At 41.1% G+C, this 15688-nt stretch overlaps 1 protein-coding gene across 8 annotated transcripts in view; it reads right to left on the reverse strand.

Moving 5' to 3' along the window:
• Nucleotides 1–3101: 3101 nt before the first annotated feature.
• ATXN3 (ataxin 3) overlaps nucleotides 3102–15688 on the reverse strand; it is a 52354-nt gene continuing 39767 nt past the window's right edge. For 6 of the 8 annotated variants that reach the window (XM_064375170.1, XM_064375166.1, XM_064375169.1 and 3 more), the window contains one exon: nucleotides 7620–13505. In XM_064375170.1, coding sequence (XP_064231240.1) covers nucleotides 13411–13505 — 95 coding nt within the window. In that variant the 3' untranslated portion in view covers nucleotides 7620–13410. Of the gene's footprint in view, nucleotides 5102–7306; nucleotides 7584–7619; nucleotides 13506–15688 lie in introns of those variants that run through there. The other 2 variants (XR_010342102.1, XM_064375168.1) reach the window with 2 other exon arrangements.

Raw genomic sequence — 15688 nt, forward strand, 5'->3', positions numbered from 1 at the left:
GTTTTCTTCCAAGAAGCTTGTCATATGTTCTCTTTATATCTGACTCTCTGAAATTAATAATGGTGTGCTTTGATGTGGATTTTTGTTTCATACATTATGCTGGGCACCCTGAGCCCTTTCCAAAGAGCTTTTAGTTCTGCAAATTATTATTATTTATTTGTTTATTGAGACAGAGTTTTGCTCTGTTGGGATTACAGGTGCCCACCACGTCTGGCTAATTTTTTGGTATTTTTAGTAGAGATGGGGTTTCACCATGTTGGCCAGGCTGGTCTTGAACCCCTGACCTCAGGTGATCCACCCGCCTCGGCCTCCCAAAGTGCTGGGATTACAGACATGAGCCACCTCATGGCCACAAATTATATATATATATGTATATATATAAAATTAGTGATGAATGTTTCCTTTTTAAGGAATCTGCTATTTCTTTCTCTTTTTTTTTTTTTAAAGATGGGGTTTCACCATGATGGCCAGGCCGGTTTTGAACTCCTAACCTCAGGTGATCCACCCACCTCAGCCTCCCAAAGTGCTGGGATTACAGGCATGAGCCACCTCACCTGGCAGGAATCTGCTATTTCTTTTTTCTTTTCTTTTCTTTCGTTTTTTTGAGACAGAATCTCCCTCTGTCACCCCAGGCTGGAGTTCAGTGGCACAATGTCAGCTCACTGCAATCTCCACCTCCTGGGTTCAAGCGATTCTCCCGCCTCAGCCTCCCGAGTAGCTGAGACTACAGGCACTCGCCATCATGCCCCACTAATTCTGCTGTTTCTTTGAAAGAGTTTTAGCTACACCTCCTGATTTCAGTCTACATCTAACCCTCACCTCCCAGGATACTTGTTCCTGTCCTTTCCTGCATACTGCTAGAAACTCTTGAACACTCAGTATTCAGCTTCCCGGTTCTGCTCATTCCTACATCAACTTGTCATCTTCCAAAAAAAAAAAAAAGTTAGCATCTCTCTTCTGTTGTCTCACCTGGAAATGACTGCTAATTGTTCCCCAAAGTCTGTTCTCCCCTTCATATATAGTAATTGAGCCCCCATTTTTTACCTGGATGCATGACAGCCAAGATGCCAGTGCCCCTATTGCAGCCCTCATCCCTTTACCATGTTTGTGCACACCAGCCAGCACCTGTGTCTCTGTCAGCAGACTGCCTCCAGGCTACTGGAGCCCATACTTTCTAGGTGCCCAGAAAGCTGAAACACAACCTCATTCAGCGGGCATTGAAAATTATATGCAGTTTGCCTGTCCTGTTTTGGACTAAGATGTGAATATCCTGCCTCCGGACTGTCTGCAAGACTGAGGCTTTGCTTGATACGATCCCCTTGCTTGGCTTCCTCCCTTCCTATTTCCACTTTCTTACTCCCCTATGTCCTTTCCGCTTCTTCCTGGAGTACTTTTTTTTAATACCCGCTCCCCTTCCTGGAGTACTTTTAAAAAATTACTTTCAACCAGACACAGTGGCTTATACCTGTAATCCCAGCACTTTGGGGGGGCCGAGCCAGGCAGATCACTTGAGGTCAGCAGTTCGAGACAGCCTGGCCAACATAGTGATACGCCGTCTTTTCTAAAAATACAAAAATTAGCTGGGCATGGTGGCAGACACGAGCTACTCAGGAGGCTGAGACAGGAGAATCACTTGAACCCGGGAGGCGGAGGTTGCAGTGAGCTGAAATCGTACGACTGCACTCCAGCCTTTGAGACAGAGCAAGACTCTGTCTTAAAAAAAAAAAAAAAAAAAAAGGCCGGGCGCGGTGGCTCAAGCCTGTAATCCCAGCACTTTGGGAGGCCGAGGCGGGTGGATCACGAGGTCAAGAGATCGAGACCATCCTGGTCAACATGGTGAAACCCCGTCTCTACTAATACAAAAAAATTAGCTGGGCACGGTGGTGCGTGCCTGTAGTCCCAGCTACTCAGGAGGCTGAGGCAGGAGAATTGCCTGAACCCAGGAGGCGGAGGTTGCGGTGAGCCGAGATCGCGCCATTGCACTCCAGCCTGGGTAACAAGAGTGAAACTCCGCCTCAAAAAAAAAAAAAAAAAAAAAAATGTTAAGTGGTATGCACAACTTTGAGAAAGTAACCCAAAGGAAAAGACACATAGCCTTTTTCTGCCCTTGTTTGTTTGTTTGTCTCACTCTGTTGCCCAGGCTGGAGTTCAGCCTCCTGAATAGCTGAGACCAGTGGTGCATGCCACAATGCCTGACTAATTTATTTTTATTTGTTGTAGAGATGAGGTCTCCCTATATTGCTCAAGCTGGTCTCAAACTCATGGGCTCAAGCGATCCTCCGCCTTGGCCTCCCAAAGTGCTGGGATGACAGGTGTGAGCCACCAAACCTGGCCGCCTTTCTCTTTCTGCAGCATGGGCACCAGCACAGCCATATTAGATCCATGAGCTGACCTTAGCCATGGAAGCCGTGTACGTACAGCCATTATGTCAGAGGTGTGTAAACCACAGCAACTCCATCTTAAATAGGAGCTGGGTAAACTGAGGCTGAAACTTACTGGGCTGCATTCCTAGATGGTTAAGGCATTCTAAGTCACAGGATGAGATACAAGGTCAGCACAAAATACAGGTCATAAAGACCTTGCCCATAGATCAGGTTGCAGTAAAGGAGCTGGCCAAAATCCACCAAAACCAAAATGACCATGAGAGTGACCTCTGGTCCTCCTCAGTGCTATACTCCCACCAGCACCATGACAGTTTGCAAATATCATGGCAACATCAGGAAGTTACCCTAAATGGTCTAAAAAGGGGAGACATACATAATCCACTCCTTGCTTAGCATATCATCAAGAAATAACCATAAAAATGGGCAACCAGCAACCCTTGGGCCTGCTCTGTCTATGGAGTAGCCGTTCTTTTATTCTTTTACTTTCTTAATTCCTTTACTCTCTTAATAAACTTGCTTTCACTTTGCACTTCGGATTCACCCTGAATTCTTTCTTGCGTGAGATTCAAGAACCCTCTCTTGGGGTCTGGATGAGGACCCCTTTCCTGTAACAATTAAAGAGCAGATTCCTGAAACTGTGATGCTATATAATCCCTGGACTGGCGGTCTCCACATTTTTTGAAGATTGGAGGAGAAAAAAACCCATGGCACATAAAGTCACTGTTATATTAGTTTTTATTATTACAACCGAACCTAATACAATGAATGCATCTCCTCTCCTGTTTCCTGTATTCTTATATATTTTTCTTTACTTTCACCTAGGTGGGATTTTGGAAGGGAGCAAATACAGTGATCAATCCTCTGTATTTTTTATTGTGATAAGATATACATAACACAAAATCGACCTTTTTAACCATTTTCAATTGTTAAATGGTTATACAGTTCACCGGCATTAAGTACATTAACACTGTTGTACAGCCACCACAACTATCCATCTTCAGAACTTTTTTCATCTTCCCAGACTGAAACTCCATATTTGTTATTTATTTATTTTTTTGCTATTTTTATTTATTTTTTCCATATTCCTTAAATGACTCCCAATTTTCCCCTCTACTATCTCCCTGGCAACCACCATTCTACTTTCTGTCTTTATGAATTTGACTATTCCAAGGATCTTACATAAATGGAATTATACAGTAGATATCCTCTGTATTTAACTAGAAGACCCTGGAAAACGTGTGAGATGGTGGTTCAAAGCAGTTAAATTTAGTCAGGCACGGTGGCTCATGCCTGTAATCCCAGCACTTTGGGAGGCCAAGGTGGGCAGATCGCCTGAGTTCAGAAGTTCTAGACCAGCCTGGGTAACATGGCAAAACCTCATCTCTACCAAAAATACAAAAATTAGCTGGGTGTGGTGGCCCGTGCCTGTAATCCCAGCTATTCAGTGGCTGAGGCAGGAGAACTGCTTGAGCCCAGGAGGAGGCAGAGGTTGCCGTGAGCTGAGATGATACCACTGCACTCCAGTCTGGGCAACAGAACGAGGCCCAGTCTCAAAAAGGGGGGTGGGTTTCAGTGTTGGAGACAAAGGTACCCCTGTGCAGAATTCAAACACAGCTTTTGGAAAAAATGGATCTGAAGAAGGCACAAAAGCAATGGAGGTGGCATAGAATCTGCTCCCTCCTGGCCTCCTGCACTAGTTTTGAGCCACTTTAGAGGGATGAAGAACCTGGCTGAACCATTTTCTAAGAGACTTAGCAGGACTCTGGGCACAAGAAGAGCTGCTTGGGGCCATGTGGTGACACGTGGCTCAGGGCTGAGACAAGGAAGGGCTATTCCTCTGTGCTCAGCTTGGATTATAGTACCTCTCTGGTGTTCAAGAATTTGACATTTTCGGGCTTGGTATTTTTTCATCTTATTTTTTAATCAGGTTAACGCTGGTATGTATTAAAATGTGCACTTTGAATGAAGAGACCCTCCAAACAGGCTTTGTGTGAGCAACATGGCTGTTTATTCACCTGGGTGCAGGTGGGCTAAGCCGAAAAAGACGTCAGCGAAGGGTGATGGGATAGGAGTTGGTTTTTTTGGTTTTTTTTGAGACGGAGTTTCGCTCTTGTTACCCAGGCTGGAGTGCAATGGTGCTATCTCGGCTCACCGCAACCTCCGCCTCCTGGGTTCAGGCAATTACCTGCCTCAGCCTCCTGAGTAGCTGGGATTACAGGCAGGCGCCACCATGCCCAGCTAATTTTTTGTATTTTTAGTAGAGACGGGGTTTCACCATGTTGACCAGGATGGTCTTGATCTCTTGACCTCGTGATCCACCTGCCTCGGCCTCCCAAAGTGCTGGGATTACAGGCTTGAGCCACCGCGCCCAGCCCCAGGAGTTGGTTTTATAGGTTGGGGCAAATCTTTTGGGGACGGGACAGGGGTGTAACAGAGTAAGATCAGTTACAGTGCTGGGGGTAGGGGCAAGGGGTATCATTACTATAAGTTCAGTTACAATGGCGGGTTAGGTAAGGTGTAAGAGTAGTTAAGATGGTGGGGTGGAGGGGTAGTCACAGAGCAAGAACAGTTAAGATGGCAGAGTGGGGTGAGAAGCTTAATGTCCAGGGGAAGCTCCGCTGGGCGATCAGGAACAATGGTGAATGCAAGGGGACGGGGAGATCAGCCGAGGCAGGCAGGACTTCAGACTTTCTGGGTCCAGGCTTGCACGTGGAGGCCTGACAGTATGTAAAAAAGCTATTGGTTTTCTTTGATGGATAAATGAATAAGCAAAATGTGTATATATCATACAACGGAATATTATTCAGATTTTAAAAAGAAAATTTGGACATACACTACAACATGGATGAACATTGACATGCTAATTGAAATGCACTAGTCACAAAAAAAAACACCTACAAATACCGCGTAATTCCACTTACATGAGATACTTAGAATCAAACAGACAAAAGTACAATGGTAGTTGTCAGGGGATGGGGAAGGGAGGAAGGATAGGGAGCCATACTGACTGATTGAGCTCCTCTCTACCCTAATACAAGAGACTTTCATAGTTAGGCAGGAATATTGTCACCCTTATTCAGCCTGACGAAGTTACAGAAGATGGATCTTCATCTTTCTGCAACCCTTAGGATTAAGAGTTTTCTTATAAAAGGGAGGTAGGGAAATGTCAGAGGTGTTTCAACCAGAGCAACTCCATCTTGAATAGGGGCTGGGTAAAATGAGTCTGAGAACTAGTGGGCTGCATTCCTAGATGGTTAAGGCATTCTAAGTCACAGGATGAGACAGAAGGTCTGCACAAGATACAGGTCATAAAGACCATCCTGATAAAACAAATTGCAGTAAAGAGGCCAGCTAAAACTCACCAAAGCCAAGATGGCGATGAGAGTGACCTCTAGGCCTTCTCAGTGCTACACTGCCATTAGCACCATGACAGTTTACAAATGCCATGGCAATGTCAGGAAGTTACCCTAAATGGTCTAAAAAGGGGAGGCATGAATAATCCACCCCTTGTTTAGAGAGTGACCTCTAGGCCTTCTCAGTGCTACACTGCCATTGGCACCATGACAGTTTACAAATGCCATGGCAATGTCAGGAAGTTACCCTAAATGGTCTAAAAAGGGGAGGCATGAATAATCCACCCCTTGTTTAGCATATCATCAAGAAATAACCTGCTGAGCGTGGTGACTCCTGCCTGTAATCCCAACACTTTGGGAGGCCAAGGCAGGCAAATCATGAGATCAAGAGATTGAGACCATCCTGGCCAACGTGGTGAAACCCTGTCTCCACAAAAAGTACAAAAATTAGCTGGGCATAGTGGTGTGTGCCTATAGTCCCAGCTACTCAGGAGGCTGAACCAGGAGAATCACCTGAATCTGAGAGGCAGAGGTTGCTGTGAGGCGAGTTCATGCCACTGCACTCCAGCCTGGCAACAGAGCAAGACTGTCTCAAAAAGAAAAGAAAGAAATAACTATAAAAATGGGCAACCAGCAGCCCTTGGGGCTGCTCTGCCTATACAGTAGCCATTATTTTCTCTACTTTCTTAATAAACTGGCTTTCAGTTTATGGACTTGCCCTGAATTTTTTCTTGTGCAAGATCCAAAAACCCTGTCTTGGGGTCTGGATCTGGACCCCTGCCCTGTAACATTATCATGTTTCAAAACTTGTGCCCAATCCTAATTAAAGCTAAAATGAATAGACAACCCTCATAAAATTTGAGGACAATATATTCCTCAATCAGTCTAGGTGGATTCCAATACTACATTTGGATTCTGGTGTCCAGAGTTGGATAAAATGAAGAAAAGCAGCACTCTTAAAAATTGCTACTAATGTTTTGTTTGGCCCTAAAGGTTAAAAATCAATTGAGCAAACATTTATTTATTATTTTTTAAAGGCAGGATTCTGGTTTTTTTTTTAAATAGAGATGGGGTGTTTCCCTATGTTGCCCAGGCTGGACTCAAACTCCTGGGCTCAACGGATCCTTCCACCTTGGCCTCTCAAAGTGCTGAGATTAAAGGTGTGAGCCACTGGCGCCGGCTCAATTGAGCAAACATTTAAAAATCAGATTGCAAATGAAAAATTGAAATTCCTAGCTTCTTTTGCTAAAGACTGGGGATCCAGTAATAGTGCACCTTTTGGCAGCAGTAAGCTGAAATAGATCATCTATGGACTGTGCTGGCCTGCAATATTCATATTCATCACCACAGCTGGTTAAAAACAATTCATAAAATGGTGCTTCTCAAGCTTCACTCTACACTTTAGTCTCCTGGGGATCTTGTAAAAAGTCAAGTTCTGAGGCCGGATGCGGTGGCTCACACCTGTAATCCCAGCACTTTGGGAGGCCGAGTCGGGTGCATTACCTGAGGTCAGGAGTTCAAGATCAGTCTGACCAACATGGTGAAACCCCGTCTCTTAAAAAAAAAAAAAAAAAAAAAAAAGTGTTTAAGTTCTGATTCAGTAGGTCTGAGTGTGGCCTGAAACTGCATTTCTGAAAAACTCACAGGTGATACAGATGCTGCTGGTCCTCCATCCATACTTTTTTCCTGCTTTGTCACCCAGGCTAGAATTCAGTGGCAAGATCGTAACTCACTGCAGCCTTGAACTCCTGGGCTCAAGCAATCCTCTTGCTTCTGCCTCCTGGGTAGCTGGAATTTCAGGTGCAAGCCGTTGAGCCCAGACCTAATCATACTTTGAAGAGCCAAGCTATGAAATAAAAATAAACACAAATTCAAAAGGAAATAGAAAAGCAAACATTATCTTTATTTAATAATCTTTGATATTTAAAATACAACTCATTGAACATCCACATTTAACAACAGAATCCTCAGCGTTCAACAGTGCTTTGGAAGCCCGGCTTTTTTAAGGACCAGACAGGAAGGCCTGTGCGTGTAATAACGGCAAATGAACTTATGAGGGAGCACACACAGAAGGGCTGCAGGGCTTGGGTCCTGAGCAAGCGGCACTGCCACAGTACACTTTTATCAAGGCCAAACAACAATGCTTTTTGTTTCAGATATTTTCTGTACTTGAATTTCAAATATTTTATTTATACAGAACAGTAATTTTTAAAGTTATTCCTAATATCCCAGTGTTGTAGAAATTAGATAATAACATTTAAAAGGTATGTTTTCCTTTCAAAAAAAAAAGCATTAAAAAAATTCAGAAAACATTCCTTAAACTATGTAAGAGACAACTGAGAGCTTCCTAAATGCATCAGCAACATCCATGTATATTTCACTAATGTTTCCCATTGCTTTGTCTATGAATCCACAGGCTTAAAATAAAATGTTTTTTGATATGCTATTAAACATGCCAATTACCATAAATTTAGAAGTTAGGTTATTAGCATTAATTCTTACAATGCAAGGCCATTTTGGAAAAAATTAAAATAGCAAAAGTTTTCTTCAAATTAAAAAACAAAATCAAAATTCTAGAATTTACCAACCATGTCAATAATCTTCATTCATGGAAGCAGACTCGAACAAAAATATTTTTATTATGTTTAAGACTTAAAAAAATACAAAGGCGCTCATTTTTTAAAGCAAAAAGATGCTGGTTATAAAGGGACCAAGATTAAAAGAAGTTTTTACCTTGAATATGAAAAATAAAGTTATTTACATTGCTGATACGATTAGTTAATCCAATCTGGTATTTCCTAATTAGGGTCACATATGTATGTCCATACTTGTTAAGGCCTCGATACAGCAAACAATTCACTTTGAAAATAGTGGCCCGAGGTTGGGTGCAGTGGCTCACAACTATAATCACTTTGGGAGTGGATTGCACTTTGGGAGGCTGAGGCGGGTGGATCACCTGAGGTCAGGAGTTTGAGACCAGCCTGACTAACATGGTGAAATCTCCGCCTCTACTAAAAATACAAAAATTAGCTGGGTGTAATGGCATCTGTAATCCCAACTACTTGGGAGGCTGAGGCAAGAGAACTGCTTAATCCCGGGAGGTGGAGGTTGCAGTGAGCCGAGATCACGCCATTGCACTCCAGCCTGGGTGACAGAGCTAGACTCTGTCTCAAAAAAAAAGAAAATTAAAGAAAATAGTGGCCAGAGGCCTCTTCAATTCCAGGTAAAGTTTGTGTGTGTGTTGCTTAAGACGGAGTCTTGCTCTTGTCGCCCAGGCTGGAGTGCAGTGGCGCAATTTTGGCTCACTGTAACCTCCACCTCCTGGGTTCAAGCAGTTCTCAGCCTCCTGAGTAGCTGGGATTACAAGTGTGTGTCTCCATGCCTAATTTTTGCATTTTTAGTAGAGATAAGGTTTCACCATGTTGCCCAGACTCGTCTCAAACTCCTGGCCTCAAAGGATCTGCCTGCCCCAGCCTCCCAAAGTGCTGGGATTACAGGCGTGAGCCACCCCGTCTGGCTGAATCGATTTTTTATTTGTACAGTCCAATGGGCCAGTTTTAATAATTTAGTAGCTCTTGGCACTAGCTTTTTTTTTTTTTTTTTTTTTTGAGATGGTCTCACTTGGTCGCCCATGCTGGAGTGCAGTGGTGCAAACTCGGCTTACTGGAACCTCTGCTGCCCAGGTTCAGGCAATTCTCCTGCCTTAGCCTCCCAAGCAGCTGGGATTACAGGTGCCCACCACCTTGCCCAACTAATTTTTGTAGTTTTTAGTAGAGATGGGGTTTCACCATCTTGGCCAGGCTGGTCTTGAACTCCTGACCTCATGATCCACCTGCCTCAGCCTCCCAAAGTGCTGGGATTACAGGTGTGAGCCACCCCACCCAGCTGGCACTAGCATGATTTTAAAAATAGTATCAAAAATTCAGACATTCAGGCCGGGCGCGGTGGCTCAAGCCTGTAATCCCAGCACTTTGGGAGGCCCAGGCGGGTGGATCACGAGGCCAAGAGATCGAGACCATCCTGGTCAACGTGGTGAAACCCCGTCTCTACTAAAAATACAAAAAAAAAATTAGCTGGGCATGATGGCGCGTGCCTGTAATCCCAGCTACTCAGGAGGCTGAGGCAAGAGAATTGTCTGAACCCAGGAGGCGGAGGTTGCGGTGAGCCGAGATCGCGCCATTGCACTCCAACCTGGGTAACAAGAGCGAAACTCCATCTCAAAAAAAAAAAAAAAAAAAAAAAATTCAGACATTCAAAACGTGACCTAGGCTCTGACTGGAATAAAATTTATTTTATTCAACTTAATATTAAACAATATGGACTACTGGTAATTTTGTCTACAATGATACTCAACCAGTTTTGAGACTTTTTTCCTCATTAACTTTGGCATCATGAATAAAGCCTTAAGAAAAATCAAGTTTTAAGAACAAAAAAAAAAGCGCCTCCTTAAATAAAATATTCTGTGAATTGTAAATTATTTGGCCAAGATCTTAGAGTTTAAATATAGTTTACCTGCAGCAACCTTTGCAAACAGTTTATATTACTGAAATATTTGTATGTTGATTACTGTAAAAAACATACATTGATGATTTTAGATCAGAGGTTAACTATTCTGAATCTTAAAAACATAAATTACTCATTAAGTCCATGACATCTGAAAATATGAAAGTGGTATTTCCAAGGCTTATTTAAACTTCTACTAGCATCACCACTGTAAATACTTGATCCCAGTAATACAAATTACACATTAGAAAAATGATACCAGTAGTTTAAATATTAAACATTAAGATGTTCCCAATTAGTAAAACAGAATGGAAATCTTTAATACAGTTCTTAGCAAGACAGTTCTTGTGAATTTAGTTGTTCCTGACTTTCTTGCAGGTGGTTTACAGTAAATGGCAGTACCTGATGTATAAACTATAGCTTTAGGTAACTTTTAGCTTTTTTGATACTACAGTTATTTGCACTGGCATCTTTTCATACTGGCCAATGAATTAAGAAATGGAATCTAAACATTCAATTAAATGTAAGCCAACCCCACCAAGATGGCAGTTCACTAGTGATTCTGGATCTGCCTGCTAAATGTAACAATTTCACAACAAACTATACAAACACAATTTAAACTTATCCAGTGTGTGCTCAGCTCTGCTTTAAAAACTCTCTAGTTGGCCGGGCACAGTGGCTCACGCCTATAATCCCAGCATTTTGGGAGGCCAAGGCAGGCAGATCACCTGAGGTCAGGAGTTCGAGACCAGCCTAGCCAACATGGTAAAACCCTGTCTCTACTAAAAATACAAAAATCAGCTGGGCGTGGTGGTGGGCGCCTGTAATCCCAGCTACTCTGGAGGCTGAGGCAGGAGAATCACTTGAACCCAGGAGGTGGAGGTTGCAGTGAGCCGAGATTGCACCACTGCACTCCAGCCTGGGTGACAGAGCGAGAGTCCATCTCAAAAATAAACCAAACAAACAAAAAACAAAACAAAACAAAACTCTCTAGCAACTAAAAGTCAAACACGCCATATTTTCTTAAGTGCTTTAGGGTATATAATATATGAACTTTACAAACTCTAACTTTAAAATGCATATTAGTTTTCTCATTTTTGTATTAGATAGCTCGTCAATTCAAGTGTATAAAGTTTAATGTAACTTTTCAATGGAAAAAGTAATGAACAAATATCCATGGAAAACAGGACTAACACACTGGTAATAATTACATAAATGTTCAGTCTTAAAAATATTTAGCTTTTTAAATCTTGAGGGAGTAGAACTAAACTCCAACATCCCTTTCAGTTTAAAGTTTTATAATTCTTCTGAAACATTTTCAACTATTACAGGAAAACTTTTGATTTTAAAATAAAACTATCCTTTTGTCTAAGGGAAAGTTCAGAAAACTTTGATTGGCACAAAATAATGACTTAAAAAATCTGTTCTATCCAATAAAAAGCTATTTCATAATAATAAATAAAAGATATTTTTTCTTCTCTTTTCAGTTAGCAATGAACCCTAAATCAAAAAGGTTTCCCTGATAAAATGTGTGCAGCCACACACCAGTAGGGTAATACACCATACTTTAATTTTCTAAGTTGTCGGCTGAAATTTCTTCTTGGTATTAGCTTACGAACAATTCAACATTCAAAAGAGCTTCCAAAGGGAACAGAGAATGAGGGATGGGGAACACAAAAACTAAAACCTCAACTTCAGAGAGACACGGTTTTCACCAAAATCATACTATTCTATCGACCCAGCAAGAAACTCTCTGTACATCTCAATTAAAGAAAATATTTATCAAAACTATGGACTTTCTTATTTACAGACCCACTAAGTACTGTGACTTCTACAGTTCTTAAGCTAGCTAAACATGATGCAAGTGTCAAATCACAGTATAAATTTAAATATATTTTCATTAGTAAATTATTTTCATGTTCCAGATCACCATCTTTGACAAGCTATACCTACTAAAAGATGTGAAGCAGACACCTATATTCCATGACTCAATCATAAAGAGAACAGAAAGCTCCAGTCATAGGAGAAAAAATAAAATAAAACTGCTATTAAAATTGAAGGCCAAATTTCATGTATCATACATTCATGGTGGGTACATATGTTCAGTCTTCTAACAGAAGGAAACTTGCCTGCATACTATGCTTCTCCTAGTTTTCTCAATTGGAGAAGAAAAGAAATAATGAGGCGCAGGAAGAAGGGGTTGCAACAAAGCTGTAAGGTTTTGACACAAGTGAAAAGACATTCATAAAGCATCTGGGAAAGCACATGCTCACACATTTTAAAAAATGCTCATTTATTCTCAAGTACTTGTGCAGGGCTGATTTCAGAGTTAAGGAATGCACCAGTCATAAAGAATGATCCCAACATAGGGCTTAAAATGCTAAACCCTGGTTGAGTGCGGTGGTTCATGCCTGTAATCCCAGCACTTTGGGAGGCCGAGGCAGGTGGATCGCCTCAGGTCAGGAGTTCAAGACCAGCCTGACTAACACGGTGAAACCCCGTATCTATAAAAAATTTAAAAAAACAAAGCAAACAAACAAAATGTCTAAACCTCAGAAAAGATTACCACCTCTCAAGAGTTGTGGGAAAATAAAGAAAGCCAGGTAGCAGGAAAGTTGTGATCAGAGAAAATAACACAAGAAAACACTTGAGCACACGATATACAGTTGAAGGGAGAACCATTCATCCTTCTGGAACCATTACTTTGATCAACACAGACTAGAGATACTTTCCTGAAAGATTAATTTGGTTAACAAGAAATGAAAGTGACTATTAGGTGATGTGAGCCAAATTATCTACAAGAGAGAAAAAGAAAACAAACTATATGGAAAAAGTCTGAGGCAAGAGCTTATCAGCTGGTCTACAAAAAGATCCAAGAAAAAAAAAATGCCCTAATTTTAGATATGTTAGATATTGCACACTCAAAAAAGAAAAACATTTAGAAAACTATTTTAAATGTATTTAATTGCTGAATGCCTTTGGCTAATATTTGGAAGATCATTATTTAGTCCTACAACTGACACATTGTTCCACTTTCCCATCATTTTGTTTGCAAACCACTAAAAGTCTTATTTCCTCATCTTTTTGACACATACCAAAATGGACCCTATGCTGTAATCACACAGGATAATGTTGCAAAGTATGAATATCTAAATTGTTTTTTAAAGATATTATTTTTTTCCTTCTGTTTTCAAATCATTTCTGACAGTTTCTAAAGACATGGTCACAGCTGCCTGAAGCATGTCTTCTTCACTCATGGCCTCACCTGTTGGGAAAGAAAATACACATTTCCTTAATATTTCCGGAAAGTCATCAAAGGGTAAGCTCTTAGAAAATGTATTTCTATTTGATCACACATTTCTTCTTTTTGTTTAATTCATATAAAGCAAAATTCGCTTTCACAGTTGTATAAATTTTGACAAATGCACCATCAAGATACACAACCATTCCATTGCCCGAGAAAATTCCCTCATGCTGCCCCTTTGTGGTCAATCCCCAACTCCTAATCCCAGAAAGCCACCAGTATATATTCTCTGTCCAACAGTCTTATCTTTTCCTGCCTGCCATATAAAAGGCATCAGCAGGTATGGAGCCTTTTGCATATGGCTTCTTTCACTTAGCATAAGACATTTGAGATTTGTTGTGTATATCAACAATTCATGTATTTATAAAAACTCAACTTTCTATTTTGAAATAACTGTCAATTCAAAGGAATTTGCAAAGATGTTTCGGAGAGCTTTCGTCCCTTTTGCCCAATTTCACCCAATAGTTACATCTTATGTAACTAAAGATCAAACTAAAACCCAGATATTGACATTGGCACATGTTGTATGTAGTTCTTTATGGCATTTTATCACACATGTATATTCATGTAACCACCACGACCACCACAATCAAGACACATAAGTGTTATAATACCACAAAGATCTCCCTCCTATCGATTTATATTCACACCTACCTCTTTCACTCACTTTCTCTAACTGGTGGCAACCACTAATATGTCTTCTCTCTATATATACATCTGTCATTTTTAGAATGTTGAACAAATGGAATCATACAGTATAAGAGCCTTTGAGGCTTTTTTGCACTCAGCATAATATCCCTGAGATCCAGCCATGGTGCTGCATGTGCCAACACCTGGTTTCTCTTTCATCCTGAGAGTAGAGTACTCCATGCTATGGATGTACTACAGTTTGCTTCACGGAGGACATGTTGGTTGTTTCCAGTTTTTGATTATGACCAATAAGGCTGCTATAAACATTTGTATATATGTTTTTGTGATAATATGAATTTCTATTTTTGGCTGGGCACAGTGGCTCACGTCTGTAATACTAGCACTTAGGGAGGCCGAGGCAGGCAGACTGCTCGAGCCCAGGAGTTCGAGACCAGCCTGGGCAATTGTGTCAGTGGAACAATGTGTCAGTTGTAGGACTAAATAATGCTCTTCCAAATATTAGCCAAAGAGGCATTCAGCAATTAAGAACATTTAAAATACTTTTCTAAATTTTTTTTTTCTTTTTTGAGTATGCAGTATTGCCCAGGCTGGTCTTGAACTCCTGGGCTCAAGCATTCTACCTACCTCGGCCTCCCTAACTGCTGGTATTACAGGCGTGAACCACTGTGCCCAGCCAAAAATAGAAATTCTGCCCAGGCTGGTCTTGAACTCCTGGGCTCAAGCAATCTGCCTGCCTTGGCCTCCCTCTCTAAGTACTAATATTACAGCACTTAGACAGTGTAATATTAAAAAAAAATTTAAAAAATTTATTGTTTTTCTAGGATAAATGCCCAGGAATATACATGCTATGTCATATGGTCAGGGTTATGTTCAGTTTTTAAACAAATAGTCAAATTATTTTCCAAAGTAGTGCATCAGTTCAAATGAAATATAGAAAGCTTACCTCCCTTTATATTCCTTGACCCTCCCCTTCATTTGTAATATAATTGCCTTAAATATTTCCTGTATATATACTGAAAACCAAATCAGTGCTATTAATTGTTACTTCAACCATCACACAATTTAGAAAATTCAAAAGCAGGGGAAAACCTATTGTGTTTACCCCAATTTTACTCTTTTTATTGTTCTTTCTTCCTTCCTGATGTTCCACAATTTCTTCTTTTATCATTTCTTTTTAGAGAAATTCCTTTAGCCATTCTTTTAGGGTAGGTCTACTGGAGACAAATTGTTAATTTCCCCTTCACTCCTGAAGGATATTTCACTGGATATATAAATCTGGGTTTAGAGTTTTTTCCTTGGGTTTCTTATTTTGTTGAGACAGAGTCTCACTCTGTCACCGAGGCTGCAGTGCAGTGGCATGATCTTGGCTCATTGCAACCTCCACCTCCCGGGCTCAAGCAATTCGCTTGCCTCAGCCTCTCAAGTAGCTGGGACTATAGGTGCCCACCACCACATCTGGCTAATTTTTTCTTTTCTTTTCTTTTCTTTTTTGA

The sequence above is a fragment of the Aotus nancymaae genome, unplaced genomic scaffold (genome assembly GCF_030222135.1).
Source record: "Aotus nancymaae isolate 86718 unplaced genomic scaffold, 86718_ANA_hifiasm-v0.15.2.pri h1tg000011l, whole genome shotgun sequence".
Lineage (NCBI taxonomy): Eukaryota > Metazoa > Chordata > Mammalia > Primates > Aotidae > Aotus > Aotus nancymaae.